The 17,876-nt window shown below is 46.9% G+C and overlaps 1 protein-coding gene across 2 annotated transcripts in view; it reads left to right on the forward strand.

Annotated features, from left to right (window-relative positions):
* The window catches only part of mthfd1l (methylenetetrahydrofolate dehydrogenase (NADP+ dependent) 1 like), a 172,549-nt gene that overhangs the window by 75,078 nt on the left and 79,595 nt on the right, over positions 1-17,876 (forward strand). For both annotated transcript variants that reach the window (XM_078405549.1, XM_078405548.1), the window contains 2 exons: positions 1,383-1,494; positions 16,373-16,512. In XM_078405549.1, the coding sequence (XP_078261675.1) occupies positions 1,383-1,494; positions 16,373-16,512 (252 nt within the window). The remainder of the gene's footprint in view (positions 1-1,382; positions 1,495-16,372; positions 16,513-17,876) is intronic.

The raw sequence follows: 17,876 nt of genomic DNA on the forward strand, positions 1-17,876 counted from the left end.
CTCTTCAACACCTTCCAGCTCCACTCCCGTGTGAGTGACAGGGCGGTTTGTGTTTTCACAGGTGGAGCTAGAGGGGCCCGTGAGGGACAGAGAAAAACATGGCAAGTTGCGGGCAGGTTTTAAAGTCAAGGTCGCTGTGTTGTTGTGCGTTTCGAAAGTAAAATTGAAGGAAAATTTTAAAAGAGAAGTTCAGTGCTGAAGGAGAAAAAAAAAACCTGATGTATTTATCAAATGGAATGGGACACTTGGAGCATTAGACAGCTTCTAAAGTCACTCTCTGCTCTTAGATACTAACCCAAAAATTAATACTCAGAGGGTTTGGAGGACTGGGTGGAACAGACTTAGAGGGAATTGTAGGATGTGGAGGATTTCTATGCAAGTATGCATTGGAGCATGAAATGTGATGGGGGTTTGTCATGGTTTAGTTGTCAATGCTGCTAAACCTGTTCCGTTCACAAGAGACTGAATTTAGGGAGTTCACACTAGGTTTCCTGCCTGAAGAAGCATCCTGATCCAAAAGGTCACCTATCCATGTTCTCAAATGATGCTGCCTGACCCGGCTGAGTTACTCGAGCACTGTGTGTTTCGTTTATATTAAGTTAGAGGTTACAGTGAGGAAACAGGCCCTTCGACCCACTGAGAACATGCCGACCGGCGAAGAGCTAGATAGAGCTCTTAAGGATAGCGGAGTCAGGGGGTATGGGGAGAAGGCAGGAACGGGGTACTGATTGAGAATGATCAGCCATGATCACATTGAATGGCGGTGCTAGCTCGAAGGGCTGAATGGCCTCCTCCTGCACCTATTGTACAAATTTGTACACATTTTCTGCCGTCTCCTTTATATTTTACCTTGTAAAAGTAACCGTACAGCAGTTTTGAACAGTGATTGTTGGTGTACATGCTGTGAGATTGTTGCAAGTGTGAGTGCGTTTGGTTTCTGCTGTGAATTGTTGATCTGTTTTGCTGATCTGGATTTGAGGGGGGTGGAGTTGTGGGGAAGTGAATTTAGTTTACAGATACAGCGCGGAAACAGGCCCTTCGGCCCACCGAGTCCTCACTGACCAGCGATCCCCGCACATTGACACTGTCCCACACACACTGGGAACAATTTACACATTTATACCTGTACGTCTTTAGAGAGCGGGAGGAAACAGAAGATCTCGGAGAAAACCCACGCGGTCAAGGGGAGAACGTGCAAACTCCGTACAGACGGCACCCGTAGTCGGGATCGAACCCGGGTCTCCGGCGCGGCAAGCGGTGTAAGGCAGCAACTCTACCGCTGGCCCCACCTGTGTCGTGAATGTTTGGAATTGATTTCCCTGATGTTGTTGACAATCCTGCGTGTCATCTAAGAGCCTTTGTGTTTCTCTCCTACCACCCAGGGAACCCCTGTGTTCGTGCACGCGGGACCTTTCGCAAACATTGCGCACGGCAATTCTTCGGTTTTGGCTGACAAGTTGGCGCTGAAGTTGGTTGGCAACGAGGGGTTTGTGGGTGAGTAAGCTGTTTTGTCCGATGAAGCGATGTGGTCCAAGGAACATTTGAACCACATCTGAAGCAGTTTACCCCCAGTGGAGCAGGGAGGTGAGCGATCGCTGATTCTGGACCGGAGATGGATTGGAAGTGTCAATGTTACTCTTCATGGCTCAGTTCCCATCGCCATTCCTCAAACAAAGCCCTTAGTGATGGCGGACAATAGACAATAGGTGCAGGAGTAGGCCATTCGGCCCTTCGAGCCAGCACCACCATTCAATGCGATCATGGCTGATCATTCTCAATCAGTACCCCGTTCCTGCCTTCGCCCCATACCCCCTGACTCCGCTATCCTTAAGAGCTCTATCCAGCTCTCTCTTGAATGCATTCAGAGAATTGGCCTCCACTGCCTTCTGAGGCAGAGAATTCCACAGATTCACAACTCTCTGACTGAAAAAGTTTTTCCTCATCTCAGTTATAATGGCTTACCCCTTATTCTTAAACTGTGGCCCCTTGTTCTGGACTCCCCCAACATTGGGAACATGTTTCCTGCCTCTAACGTGTCCAACCCCTTAATAATCTTATACGTTTCGATAAGATTCCTCTCATCCTTCTAAATTCCAGTTTATACAAGCCTAGTCGCTCCAGTACTAAGCCTAGGCGGAGTATTGAGTATAGAAGTTGGGAGGTCATGTTGCAGTTACGCAAGACGTTTGTGAGGCCACATTTTGAGTATTGTGTTCCGTTTTGGGCATCGTGTTGTAGGAATTATGTTGTCAAGCTGGAAAGGGCGCCGAGAAGATGTATAAGGATATATTGCCAGGACTCGAATGCCTGAGCTATAGAGAGAGGTTGAGCAGGCTAGGACTCTATTCCTTGGAACGCAGGAGGATGAAGGATGATCTTTTTTTTTTAGATTTTAGAGATACAGCGCAGAAACAGGCCCTTCGGCCCACCGGGTCCGCGCCGCCCAGGGATCCCCGCACATTAACACTATCCTACACCCACTAGGGACAATTTTTACATTTGCCCAGCCAATTAACCTACAAACCTGTACGTCTTTGGAGTGTGGGAGGAAACAGAAGATCTCGGAGAAAACCCACACAGGTCACGGGGAGAATGTACAGACAGCACCCATAGTCAGGAACGAACCTGAGTCTCCGGCGCTGCATTCGCTGTAAGGCAGCAACTCTACCGCTGTGCCACCGTGCCGCCCCTAGAGGTGTACAAAATCGTGAGAGGAATAGATTGGGTAAACGTACAGAGTCTGTCGCCCAGAGTAGAGGAAGCAAGAACTAGAGGACATAGGTTTAAGGTGAGCGGGGAAATTTTAATAGGAACCTGTGGGATAACTTTTTTTACACAGATTGGTGGGTGTTTGGAGCGAGCTGCCGGAGGACGTAGTTGAGGCAGGTACAATTGCAATGTTTAAGAAACATTTAGACGGGTATATGGATAGGACCGGTTTAGAGGGATATGAGCCAAAAGCAGGCAGGTGGGACCAGTGTGGATGGGACATGTTGGTTGGTGTGTTCAGCCTTTGGGCCTGTTTCCATGCTGTATGACTCAAGGATGGAACAGTTTCCACATGCCTGGCTGAATGGAGGTCCAACGCTGGCATCATTTGGAGTAATCTGCTCCTCCGCTGGCGGAGGGCTGCACTGAATGCCATCGACAAGATGCAGTGGAGACAATAGACAATAGACAATAGGTGCAGGAGTAGGCCATTCAGCCCTTCGAGCCAGCACCGCCATTCAATGCGATCATGGCTGATCACTCTCAATCAGTACCCCGTTCCTGCCTTCTCCCCATACCCCCTCACTCCGCTATCCTTAAGAGCTCTATCCAGCTCTCTCTTGAAAGCATCCAACGAACTGGCCTCCACTGCCTTCTGAGGCAGAGAATTCCACACCTTCACCACTCTCTGACTGAAAAAGTTCTTCCTCATCTCCGTTCTAAATGGCCTACCCCTTATTCTTAAACTGTGGCCCCTTGTTCTGGATTCCCCCAACAGTTTCCTGCCTCTAATGTGTCCAATCCCCTAATTATCTTATATGTTTCAATAAGATCCCCCCTCATCCTTCTAAATTCCAGTGTATACAAGCCTAATTGCTCCAGCCTTTCAACATACGACAGTCCCGCCATTCCGGGAATCAACCTAGTGAACCTACGCTGCACGCCCTCAATAGCAAGAGGGCGTGCCTTTGGGCTCCAGAGACCCGACCTCCGGTGCTATCTGTGTGGATTTGGCACATTCTCCCTTTGGTCGCTTGGGTTTCCCCACAGGTGCTCAGGTTTCCACCCATATCCTGCAGGTTGGTAGGTTAATTAGCAACTTTAAATTGTGTTGGGAAATGTCAGGATGTGGGGAGAATAACGTATAACAGTATTATTGTAAATGGGTGCTTGAGGGTTGATACAGGTGCAGTGGACTAGAAGGGCCTGTTTCTGTGCTGTACGACTCTTTGAGGATGCACTCCCCCATCTTACCACAGTAATAGACAATAGACAATAGGTGCAGGAGTAGGCCATTCGGCCCTTCGAGCCACCACCACCATTCAATGTGATTATGGCTGATCATTCTCAATCAGTACCCCGTTCCTGCTTTCTCCCCATACCCCCTGACTCCGCTATCCTTAAGAGCTCTATCTAGCTCTCTCTTGAATGCATTCAGAGAACTGGCCTCCATTGCCTTCTGAGGCAGAGAATTCCACAGATTTACAACTCTCTGACTGAAAAAGTTTTTCCTCATCTCCGTTCTAAATGGCCTACCCCTTATTCTTAAACTGTGGCCCCTGGTTCTTGACTCCCCCAACATTGGGAACATGTTTCCTGCCTCTAAAGTATCCAACCCCTTAATAATCTTATATGTTTCAATAAGATCCCCTCTCATCCTTCTAAATCCCAGTGTATACAAGCCTAGTCGCTCCAGTCTTTCAACATATGACAGTCCCGCCATTCTGGGAATTAACCTAGTAAACTTACACTGCACGCCCTCAATAGCAAGAATATCCTTCCTCAAATTTGGAGACCAAAACTGCACACAGTACTCTAGGTGCGGTCTCACTAGGGCCCTGTACAACTGCAGAAGGATTTCTTTGCTCCTATACAACTGCAGAAGAACCTCTTTGCTCCTATTTTCTACTGCAGTGGTAAATAAGATGACTTTCATTGCTCTGCATCAGTAAAGGTAGTGAGTATATAAATTGAGATATTATGTTATAGTTGTACAAGATGTTGGTGAGGCTGCATTTAGCGTATTGTGTTCAGTTTTGGTCACCTTCCTATAGGAAAGATGTTGTCCAGATTGGAAAGACTAGGCTTGTATTCACTGGAGTTTAGAAGGATGAGAGGGAATCTTATAGAGACGTATAAAATTATAAAAGGACTAGACAAGCTAGATGCAGGAAAAATGTTCCCAATGTTGGGCGAATCCAGAACCAGGGGACACAGTCTAAGAATAAAGGGGAGGCCATTTAAAATTGAGGTGAGAAGAAACGTTTTCACCCAGAGAGTTGTGAATTTGTGGAATTCTCTGCCACAGAAGGCAGTGAAGGCCAATTCACTGGATGAATTTAAAAGAGAGTTAGATAGAGCTCTAGGGGCTAGTGGGATCAAGGGATATGGGGAGAAGGCAGGCACAGGTTACTGATTGTAGATGATCAGCCAAGATCACAATGAATGGCGGTGCTGGCTCGAAGGGCCAAATGGCCTCCTCCTGCACCTATTTTCTATGTTTCTATGTAAATAGAGTTTTTCTTCTAAACTCCAGCGAGGCCCAGTGTCGACAAACGCTCATCTTAGGTTGAAGGTAGACACAAAATGTTGGAGTAACTCAGCGGGACAGGCAGCATCTCTGGAGTGAAGGAATGGGTGAACGTTTCGGGTCGAGACCCATTCCTCCTCTCCAGGGATGCTGCCTGTCCCGCTGAGTTACTCCAGCATTTTGTGTCTATCTTCGATTTAAACCAGCATCTGCAGTTCCTTCCTACACATAAAGGGAGTTCTGAGTCCTTTGACAACATTCGGGAATGTTGCGTGTCAGGGAGGAAATGTTGTCAGCGTGCAGATGTTTTCAAGGGAAGCTCGACGCATGTCTTCCGTTTCCCCCCAGTCAACACATGACTTCATAAAATAAAATAACCATTTCCTCTTCGAGTAGGTGCTGCTTTTTCACAAGTTTACACGTTATAGGAGTAGAATTAGGCCATTCGCCCCGTCGTGTCCACTCCGCCATTCAATCATAGCCGATCTCTGCCTCCTAATCCCATTTTCCTGCCTTTGCCCCATAACCCTAGACACCCGTTCTAATCAAGAATTTGTCTGTTTCTGAGTCCATGCTCTGTGCCCACTGACTGAGTGAGTGAATGGGTGTGCCAGTGTTTGCCAGGCGCATAAGGTCCAGCTCGTGTTGATTTACTGTAACACAGACATTGGAGCAGGTGAGCAATCTTTGCAGGAATTAGTAGCAAGGCAGTTTTTGAATCTAGTCAAATAGCCCAGGCTTGGGAGGTCTTGTTTAGTTTCATTTAGAGATACAACGCGGAAACAGGCCCACCGAGTCCGCACCGACCAGCGATCCCCATACGCCAACACTATACTACACACTAGGACAATTTACAAACAATAGAAGGATGAGGGGGGATCTTATTGAAACATATGATAATTAGGGGATTGGACACATTAGAGGCAGGAAACATGTTCCCAATGTTGGGGGAGTCCAGAACAAGGGGCCACAGTTTAAGAATAAGGGGTAGGCCATTTAGAACGGAGATGAGGAAGAGCTTTTTCAGTCAGAGAGTGGTGAAGGTGTGGAATTCTCTGCCTCAGAAGGCAGTGGAGGCCAGTTCGTTGGATGCTTTCAAGAGAGAGCTGGAAAGAGCTCTTAAGGATAGCGGAGTAAGGGGGTATGGGGAGAAGGCAGGAACGGGGTACTGATTGAGAGTGATCAGCCATGATCGCATTGAATGGCGGTGCTGGCTCGAAGGGCTGAATGGCCTACTCCTGCACCTATTGTCTATTGTCTATTGTCTATTGTCTACGTCTTTGGAATGTGGGTGGAAACCGGAGCTCCTGGAGAAAACCCACGAGAATGTACAAACTCCTTACAGACAGCACCCGTAGTCAGGATTGAACCCGGGTCTCTGGAGCTGTAAGGCAGCAACTCTATCGCTGTGCCACCGTGTCTCTAATTGTCATAGTGCAGGAGGACATTTGTGTCATTGAGTGAACCATGTGGATCATTCCAACAGGTTCTTGGCAAACTCACTCAATCAGTCCCATTCCTTGTACCCTCCTTGTAACCTTGCAAGTAATCCTTTCTTGGGGTCTTATTCAGGACCCTTTCAATGGCGTTGATTTAGTTTCCAGCATCCTTTCAGGCAGGGAAACTCCACGCGCTAAGTATAGATTGTAATAATGTTCTTCCACCTCATCCCACTTGCATCTTTTGCCCAAACCTTTACACCCGTGTTCCCTGGTCCTGATCCCATCAGCTAATGAGAACAGCATTCAACGTTTCCCTGTGTAAGCAAGTTGCAATCCACCATTGAGTTGCAATGTCATATGTTATGGAAATAGGCCCTCTGGCTTAGGATGCACAAGCTGACATTGTACTTGTTCCATTTTCCTTCGTTTGGTGCCTGACGTTCTGTGCCTTGGAATTATTCATAGAACCATCACAGGTACAATCGCAACGTGAAAGAAACATTTAGACAGTTACATGGACAGGACAGGTTTAGAAGGATATGGGCAAAATGCAGGCAGGTTGGACTAGTGTAGCTGGGACATGTTGGCTGACGTGAGCAAGTTGGGCTGAACGGCTTGTGTCCATGCCTTAGGAGTCTATGACTCTATAACGGAGAACAGTACAGCACAGCAGCACAAGAATGGGCCCTTCGACCAGCAATGTTTGTGCCGACAATGGACACAAAATGCTAGGGTGACTCAGCGGGTCCGGCAGCATCTCTGGAGAAAAACACCTGTTCCTTTTCTCCTGATATGTTGCCTGACCCGCTGAGTTACTCCAGCATTTTGTGCCTATCTTCGGTGTAAACCAGCATCTGCAGTTCCTTCCTACACATGTTTGTGCCAAGCATGGTACCAAGTTAAACGAACCTTATCTGCCGATATATGATCCATATTTCTCTATTCCCTTCACTTCCATGCACCTATCTAAAAGTCTCCTAAATTCTACAATTTTATCTGCCTCTACCAACACCCCAGGCAATGCGTTCCACCTCACTACTCTTTATTTCTGTGTCCTGCTGTCCTCGCCCTTGATCCTGTATGCTCCCATCAATCGTCTTTGCGACAGGGAAAACTATCCCAACTATTGCATCTGAAATCCCTTATCTAAGGAATCATTACGTTTGTTTTGCATTGTTGAAGCACTGTGTCCAATTCTGACCAGGCGCATCAGCTGTGGGTTTTAATGTCAACTTCCCTGCGAATTGTACCCAGAAATAAAGTAACATAGCATTGCACAAGAACAGTTGGGTAGCACCGTGGCGCAGCGGTAGAATTGCTGCCACACAGCGCCAGAGACCTGAGCTCAATCCTGACTACAGGTGCTTGTTTGTACGTGCTCTCCGTGGCCTTTGTGGGTTTTACCCCGGATCTCCGGTTTTCTCACCCATTCCAAAGACGTACAGGTTTGTAGGTTAATTGGCTTGGTAACCCTAGTTTGTGTGTGGGACGGTGTTAATGTGCGGGGATTGCTGGTCGGCACGGACTCAGTGGGCCGAAGGCCCTGTTTCCGCGCTGTATCTCTAAAACAAACTATACAGGCAAGAGAGGTGACAGGGAATAAATTGGAAAGAGTGTGTATGTGAGTACCCTAAACTACAGTGCTTAAAGTTGGTGAGTGTTCTTATAGACAGTTGCAATAACATGCAAGGTCGCTCTCTCAAAAAGGAAAAGCAGGAATAATGTAAATAATATAATTTGTTCTCTCTCGTTATTTGGGGTTAAGGGCTCTGCTCCATCTTCTTTTGCGCACGCTTGCTTTGTTTCAGTCGAGTTGCTTGTTTACCCACTTCCTCTGGAATCGCGCGGGCTGGTTTTCTCTCAGCGTTCCACACGTTTAAGATCATTCACTCAAGCTATGTCCTGCCACGTTTCTCCAGAATTCTTTTCCATCTATTTCCTCGATCTTTTTTTTTAAGAAAGAAAGTAAATAATCCTTTGAAATGTGCTCTCGTTCGCACTTGACACATGCACAGTGGCTGGGTATGTTTAACTCCAACGCATCCTGTTATTGAAACTGTGTCATTAGACATTTCTCACTTTTTATAAACCTGCCAATTCTGAGCGCGCTGCTCATTGTAAAGAATATATCTAAAAGAAAAAATGTATGTACTTTTTGGTCATGAAATGAACACATCACACCGCTCTGTCACCACATTCAGTTGAGTGGTTCCTGTTAATTACAATCGTGGACAATGATCAATTTGCCATTGATTTAACGTTACAAAGAATCTAATGGATGCTTCCGCAGAATATATTCATCTAAGTAACTTATGTCCAGTTTGCTGGCTTTTCTCATGATTGAAAGTTGTTGCCTCATTTCAACAGAAGGGGAAGAGAGACCGTGAGGAGTGAAACCGCACCTGAAGTACCGTGTGCAGTTTTGGTCTCCAAATATGAGGAAGGATATTCTTGCTATTGAGGGTTTGCAGTGTAGGTTTACTAGGTTAATTCCCGGAATGGCGGGACTGTCGTATGTTGAAAGACTGGAGCGACTAGGTTTGTATACACTGGAATTTAGAAGGATGAGAGGGTATCTTATTGAAACATATAAGATTATTAAGGGATTGGACACGTTCAAGGCTGGAAACATGTTCCCAATGTTGGGGGAGTCCAGAACCAGGGGCCACAGTTTAAGAATAAGGGGTAGGCCATTTAGAACGGAGATGAGGAAAAACCTTTTCAGTCAGAGTTGTAAATCTGTGGAATTCTCTGCCTCAGAAGGCAGTGGAGGCCAATTCTCTGGATGCTTTCAAGTGAGAGCTAGATAGAGCTCTTAAGGATAGCGGAGTCAGGGGGTATGGGGAGAAGGCAGGAACGGGGTACTGATTGAGAATGATCAGCCATGATCACATTGAATGGTGGTGCTGGCTCGAAGGGCCGAAAGGCCTACTCCTGCACCTATTGTCTATTGTCTATTGTTTTCTACATCTTGTGAAGCATGACCTCGATGTCAGCATGGGCTTGTTGGGCCAAATGGACAGTTTGTTCGTCCTTCCAGGCAACATCCTGGTGAGCCTCCCTCTGCACCCTCTCTGAAGCCCTCACACGCCTCTTGAAATGTGGTGGCCAGAACCGCGTACAGTACATCAAATGTGGCCTAACCAGAGTTTTGTACAGCTGCAGCATGACGTCTCAAATTTCATACTCAATGCCCCATCCGATGAAGGCAAACATGCCACAAGCATGCAGCCTTTGCCAATCTATCCACTTGTGTTGCCACTTTCAAACAGCTATGGACTTAGACAATAGACAATAGGTGCAGGAGTAGGCCATTCGGCCCTTCGAGCCAGCACCACCATTCAATGTGATCATGGCTGATCATTCTCAATCAGTACCCCGTTCCTGCCTTCTCCCCATACCCCCTGTCTCCGCTATCCTTAAGAGCTCTATCCAGCTCTCTCTTGAATGCATTCAGAGAACTGGCCTCCACTGCCTTCTGAGGCAGAGAATTCCACAGATTTACAACTCTCTGACTGAAAATGTTTTTCCTCATCTCCGTTCTAAACAGCCTACCCCTTATTCTTAAACCGTGGCCCCTGGTTCTGGACTCCCCCAACATTGGGAACATGTTTCCTGCCTCTAACGTGTCCAACCCCTTAATAATCTTATATGTTTCGATAAGATCCCTTCTCGTCCTTCTAAATTCCAGTGTATACAAGCCTAGCCGCTCCAGTCTTTCAACATGTGACAGTCCCGCCATTCCGGGAATTAACCTAGTGAACCTACGCTGAACGCCCTCAATAGCAAGAATATCCTTCCTCAAATTTGGAGACCAAAACTGCACACAGTACTCCACCCCAACTTGCACCCCAAGTTACCACTGTACACCAGTGCACCTTAGGACCCTGCCATTTACTGTCTAAATTCCTTCCACAGCTAGAACATACAACAGTACAGTGAACAGGCCCTTCACCCCACAATCTCTGTGTGGAACATGATGCCAAGATCAACTCTTATCTTCCTGCACATAATCAATATCCTTCTGTTCCCAGCATATCCATGTGCCTATCCAAAAATTGTGTTAAATACCATTATCATCTCTACCTTTACCACCACCACATCCGGTAACATATTCTCGGCACTCACCACACTGAGGTTTTTTTTTAATTGCCCTGCGCATCTCCTCTGAACTTGGCCACTCTCGCCTTAAAGCTAAGATGTCTACCACATTATTCATAAATCTATCTACTTCTCTCAAGTCTCCCCTCAATTTCTGGAGCTCTAGAGAAAATAATCCAAGCCTATCCACCCTCCAGTGAGGGGGGGGCGGGGCTCATTGAAACATACAGAATAGTGAAAGGCTTGGATAGAGTGGATGTGCAGAGGATGTTTCCACGGTGGGAGAGACTAGGACTGGAGGTCATAGCCTCAGAATTAAAGGATGTTATTTTAGGAAGGAGATGAGAAGAAATTTATTTAGTCAGAGGGTGTTGAATCTGTGGAATTCTTTGCCACTGAGGGCTGTGGAGGCCAAGTCAGTGGATATGTGTACGGCAGATAGATTTTTGATTATAGACAATAGACAATAGGTGCAGGAGGAGGCCATTCGGCCCTTCGAGCCAGCACCGCCATTCAATGTGATCATGGCTGATCATTCTTAATCAGTACCCCGTTCCTGCCTTCTCCCCATACCCCCTGACTCCGGGTTAGTACAGATGTCAGAAGTAATGGGGAGAAGGCAGAGGGATTAGAGGGGATAGATAGATCAGCCATGATTGAATGTTGGAGTAGACTTGATGGGCCGATTGGCCTAATTCTACTTATCATTATGACCTTATGACCTCTCCCTGTAGCTAATACCCCTTCATTTCAGGCATCCTTGTTAAACCACCTCTGCACTCTTTATTCCTTCCTGTAATGGGGCGACCAGAACTGTGCATAATACTTCAAATGTGGCCTAACCAAAGTCCTATGATGCCGCATCATGACGGCCTGATTCAATATGACAAATGAAGGCAAGCATACTGTACATCTCTGTGGGGCGGACAGTGGCCCAGCGGTAGAGTTGCTGCCTTACAGCACCAGAGACCTGAGTTTGATCCCGACTACGGGTGGTCTCTGCACGGAGTTTGTACGTTCTCCCTGCGACGGCGTCGGGTTTCTCCAGGTGCTTCGGTTTCCTCCCACACTCCAAAAACATACAGGTTTGTAGGGTAATTGGCTTTGGAAAAATTGTAAATTTTCCCTAGTGTGTTGGGTACAACTAGTGTACAGGGTGATCGCTGGTCGGTGCGGACTCAGTGGGCTGTATCTCTAAAGTAAAGTAAACTAAATCAATGTCGACCTTCCAAAATACAGCACCAGGAATGGTTAGTATAAAGGACTTGGTAAGAGTTGGGATACTGACAGCAGAAAGGACAGTGATAGAATTGAATATGTTGAATATAACCACAAGATACAAGACTCGTCTTGGTCAGCTGACAACTTCCTTATTAGCTCTGCTCTGCAAATGGCACCCGGCATGTGGAGATTTAATGGCTGTGTTCTTCCACTCGTCTGTAATCGGCTCACTTTCCAAGAAAGGACCTGGTTTTATGATAGAAGAGCCTGCAGCAAAGCAGGAAATATAATCCTCTTAAATCTGCACAAATTGAACAGTAATTCCTTCCAGTGTCATGACCAGATCTGCATTTCATTTTGGATTAAATCCAATTTATTTTTCCTCCGCTAAGTCTGTTCGGCATCCTTTCCTCTTTAAGGAGATGGTGGTATTAGATTGAAGGCCAGTTCAAAGGGAGAATGACCTCCTCAGAGACCAAGGTGCCTTTCAACCAAGGTGCCTTTATGATTTTTCCAATGCTGCCATACTGTGAATAATCCTCATTTTTATTGTTTCCTGCACTGAGTTTGTGGATCTTGTGTGTAATATTGCAGTTCTGTAACAAACAAAAAGATTCTTTCTTTTTCAAAAGAACAAGGTTAGAACTTGATTAAATATTGAATTGCCTAAAAGTGGCAGCTTTTAGCTGTATATGCTAACGTCCACCAAAGATAGAAACAAAATGCTGGAGTAACTCAGCGGGATAGGTAGCATCTCTGGAGAGAAGGAATGGGTGAAGTTTTGGGTCGAGACCCTTCTTCAGACTGAGTCACGCATTCCTTCTCTCCAGAGATGCTGCCTGTCCTGCTGAGTTACTCCAGCATTTTATTTCTATATAAACCAGCATCTGCAGTTCCTTCCGACACTATATCCCACCACATGTGTGGGAAGGAACTGCCGATGCTGGTTCATATTGCAGATAGACACAAGATCAGGGTGGCACAGTGGCGCAGTTGTAGAGTTTACAGCGCCAGAGACCCGGGTTTGCTCCTGACTACAGATGCTGTCTGTACGGAGCTTATACGTTCTCCCTGTGACCTGCTTGGGTTTTCCCCGGGTGCTCCGGTTTCCTCCCACACTCCAAAGATGTGCAGGTTTGTAGGATAATTGGCTTTGTTAAAGATTGTAAATTGTCCCTAGTTTGTCGGATAGCGCTAGTGTACAGGGACCGCTGGTTGTTGGCACGGACTCGGTGGGCTGAAGAGAATTGTTTCTGCGCTGTATCTCTAAACTAAACTCAACCAAAAATGCTGGAGTAATTCAGCGGGTCAGGCAGCATCTCTGGGGAAAAGGAATAGGTGACGTTTCAGACCGGAAACGTACGGATACCATGTCTTGTGTTGTCGGGATCAGTCACCCTTAGACCTCCCATTGAAAGTTGAGGACTCATCCCTCCCTGGGAAATCTTTTGCAAACTGCAGTTTATGCAAACAGTTGTTAAATTTAAACTTGAAATGGATGGATTTCTATTGTTGACCAAAGGTACAGAAGGCAGTGGATATTTTTACGGCAGGGATTAGTATGGGTATTCGGGGTTATGGGGAGAAGGAAGGAGAATTGGGGTTGAGAGGGAAAGATAGATCAGCCATGGTTGAGTGGTGGAGTAGACTTGATGGGCTGAATGGCCTAATTCTTCTCCTATCACTTGTGAACCTATATGGGTAGAAAGTGGGTGTAATGAGTTAAATCAAAGACCACCCGCAGTCTCATTAGTAGAAGAAGTGGCTTGGCGGAGAGGTCAAATGTCCCGTTACTGGAGCTGTGTTCTGGTGAACAGTGCAGGAAAGGAAATGCTATTCCCAGCCATCAAGGAAATTACTCAGCCATTGATTTATCTGAAAGTGAAACGTTGATCATTCCTCGCATTCAAATGAATCATCCTCAGCTCCTTGAGGAATAGGATCTATTTCCTGTGCTCCAAACGTGTTAAGAGGTGACCTTCTATGGGCCTTATGACTTCATTCCCACGAACAGTTCCTCCGTGTCTTATCTTTGTATATTTGACTGGAGGTCTGTGTATTTTGTTTTAAAGTACTTGAATAAATGCTGTGCAGATGTGTGCGATAACGTTGCTTTGAACATCCAAAATTAAGTATTTTTTTTAAAAGGAGAGATTTGTTATATTGAACAAACCTGATTTAATTATTTGAGGAAAGGAAGGTCGAGGGGGGTGCTTCTGGATATGATTCAGACTACTACTGGCAGGTTACAAAAAAGAAAAGAGGCCTGACTAAAATTAATGCTCATGCTTCTGTAGGCAAGTAAGTTGGCCAATTCACGATTTGATTGTGCTAAAGCCAAGCAACGATGATGACGATATGGTCTTGCACTGGAAGTCTATAATTCTTGGTGCCTCATAAGGATCCATGTTGGGACCTTCACTGTTCATCATTGAATAATGAATAGACTAACACTAGGCTGCCATATATCCTTGCTTGCTGGCTTGTATACGCTGGAATTTAGAAGGATGAGAGGAGATCTTATCGAAACGTATAAGATTATTAAGGGGTTGGACACGTTAGAGGCAGGAAACATGTTCCCAATGTTGGGGGAGTCCAGAACAAGGGGCCACGGTTTAAGAATAAGGGGTAGGCCATTTAGAACTGAGATGAGGAAAACCTTTTTCAGTCAGAGAGTTGTGAATCTGTGGAAGTCTCTGCCTCAGAAGGCAGTGAAGGCCAATTCTCTGAATGCATTCAAGAGAGAGCTGGATAGAGCTCTTAAGGATAGCGGAGTCAGGGGGTATAGAAGATAGTAATCTAGTAATCTAGTATAAAGGAAATAATGTTAGGAGAGGAAGTCTTGCAGCAAAGCCACAATTAGACCACAATATGCATCGATTTCTGGAACACAATATAGAGTTCTAAGCACTGAAGTTTAGAAGGAGGGTGTTAACCTTGGAGGGAGTGCATGAAGGTTTTTTTTATCATGTTGTCAAGGTTGGGCTATTTAGAATCATAGAGTAAAACAGTGTGGCATCAACTTGTCCACACCGGCCAACATGTCCCAGCTACACTAGTCCCACCTGCCCGCGTTTGGCCCATATCCATTCAAACTTGTCCCATCCATGTACCTGTCTAATTGTTTCTTAAATGTTGGGATAGTCCCAGCCTCAACCAGCTCATTTGGCAGCTTGTTCCATACACCCACCACCCTTTGTGTGAAAAAGTTACCCCTCAGATTCCTTTTAAATCTTTTCCCCTTCACCTTCAACCTATGTCTTCTGGCCCTCAATTCACCTACTTTGGGCAAGAGATTCTGTGCATCTACCCGATCTGTTCCTCTCATGATTTTATACACCTCAATAAGATCACGCCTCATCCTCCTGCACTCTAAGGAATAGTGTCCTAGCCTACTCAACCTCTCTCTCAAGCTCACACCCTCTAGTCCTGGCACCATCCTTGTAAATCTTCTCTCTACCCTTTCCAGCTTGACAACATCTTTCCTCTAACATGGTGCCCAGGACTGAACACAATACTCTACATGCAGTCTCACCAACATCTTATACAACTACAGCATGACCTCCCAACTTCTATACTCAATACTCTGCCTTTTTGACCACCCTATCTACCTGCGGCTGCACCTTCAAGGAACCATGCACCTGCACTCCTAGATCCCTCTGCTCTACAACACTCCCCAGAGCCCTACCATTCACTGTGTAGGTCCTGCCCACGTTAGACTTCCCAAAATGCAACACCTCACATTTGAAGAGGTTATCCAAACTAGATGTACACCTAAATTGTCTGTGGTTAATTTTTCTTTGGGAATTTAGAAGGAAACAGTGGGCTGGCTGGATACCTGTCTCACTGGTGAAGGAGACTAGGGTGAGGGGGACTAATTCCAAATCAATACTAGGGTGGACAGGAGACAAGTGTAAAAACTCTTGTTACTTTCAGATATGTTGAACGTGCCCAGAAAAATAGCAGTAAATGCTGTTCGATTAACTTTTGAGTCTGGGATTGATGGAAACCTTTTGAAGTACAAATATTCAGACAAGACAAATGGATGAGGTGGAGACTGATCATGATCTCATTAGATGATGAAACAGGCACAGCTGCATTAGCTTCTCTGTCTGAAGTATGTCTTGTCTGGTTTTACAGACCTTCACAAAATCATTTATAATTAAACACAAGGTGCTGAGTGGCTCAAGTTTGAGGCCAGTGAATGTTCAAGAAGTCAAGTCAGATTGGGAATGAAGTTCAGAGGATTAAAGAGAGGGATACACAGGGGATGAGGAGTATTTGATGAAAAGGGTGATGATTTTAAAATCCAGGCTTTGCTTGATCTTTGCTTTCTGGACGGTCTAATCAGTGTGGTGTTGCCTTCCAGTGACTGAGGCTGGCTTTGGTGCAGACATTGGGATGGAGAAGTTCTTCAACATCAAGTGCCGGGCCTCGGGACTCCAGCCTGACGTGGTGGTGCTTGTGGCAACAATCCGAGCCCTGAAGATGCACGGCGGTGGTCCCAGTGTGAGTAAACGTGGGAAAGGCAGTCAGCCACCCAGCATCTGCAGTTTCTTCCTACACAGTCACCCAGTGTTGTTATGCCGTTCAGTAAATTGTCCAGTGTACTGGGTCTGGACGCAGTAGGAATCAGGCAAGACGCCAGGTAGATATTAACAGTAATTTAATGCAGCAACAGAACATCCACACTCTCTTCAGTCTCAAGCACGAGTTATCTCTCTAGCCCCTTCAGGCAAACCCTGTAGCACTAGTCCCTTCCCCAGCCCTGTCCAACCCGTGCCGAGGAGGATGATCCAGGGAGTGGCCTAATCCCCGGATACTGCTACAGGACCCCCCCCTGCTGCTGGCGAGCTGACCACTCCTTGGTGAACGCAAAGGTGAGGGGCTTGTGGTCAGTGTACGCGGTGAAGGATCGCCCCTCGAGGAAGTGGCGGACTGCAAGGTAAAGGGCGAGGAGCTCGTGGTCAAAGGCACTGTAGTTCCGCTGTGCGCCGCTGAGGTGCCTGCTGAAGAAAGCGAGAGGCTTCCAACACCCATCAATCCTAGCACCGCCCCAACCGCCAAATCCGAAGCATCGACCGTCAGGCTGGTTGGTGCATCCGCCCGTGGGTGCACGAGCATCGTGGCCGTAGCCAGGGCTTCCTTGGCGTGTTGGAACGCCGCCACCGCAACGTCAGTCCATTCGACCTCCTTGCGCTTGCCCGCCATGAGGTGGAACAGCGGGCGCATGATCCGGGCTGCAGATGGCACAAATCGGTGATAAAAGGCCACCATCCCAACGAACTCCTGGAGGCCCCTCACGGTAGTCCACCTTGTCCGGGAGCGGCAGCGCCCCGTGCGAGGGTCACGTGGTGGCCCAGGAAATTGATGGACGACACCACGAAACGGCATTTGGCAATGTTGATGGCCAGCCCATGATTGCTGGCATAGCTGGCGGAGATTGGCAGCATGCTCCTGTCTCGAGCAGCTTGCCACCAAAATGTCATCGAGGTACACAAACACAAAGTCCAGCCCACGGCACACACAGTCCATAAGCCGCTGAAAGGCTTGCGCCGCGTTCTTAAGTCCGAACGGCATACGGAGGAATTCGAACAGGCCAAGTGGCGTCACGATGGTCGTCTTGGGGACGTCATCTGGGTGGACGGGAATTTAATTGTAGCCGCGCACCAGATCGACCTTGGAAAACACCATGGCCCCAGCCAGGTGCGCTTTAAAGTCCTGAATGTGGGAGACCGGGTACCGGTCAGCGATGGTAGCATCGTTAAGCCGACGGTAGTCTCCGCAAGGGCGCCAGCCACCGTCTGCCTTGGGGACCATATGGAGCGGGGACGCCCACGGGCTATCTGAGCGGCGCACAATACCCAGGGACT

The sequence above is a fragment of the Rhinoraja longicauda genome, chromosome 9 (genome assembly GCF_053455715.1).
Source record: "Rhinoraja longicauda isolate Sanriku21f chromosome 9, sRhiLon1.1, whole genome shotgun sequence".
In the NCBI taxonomy this organism is placed as follows: domain Eukaryota; kingdom Metazoa; phylum Chordata; class Chondrichthyes; order Rajiformes; family Arhynchobatidae; genus Rhinoraja; species Rhinoraja longicauda.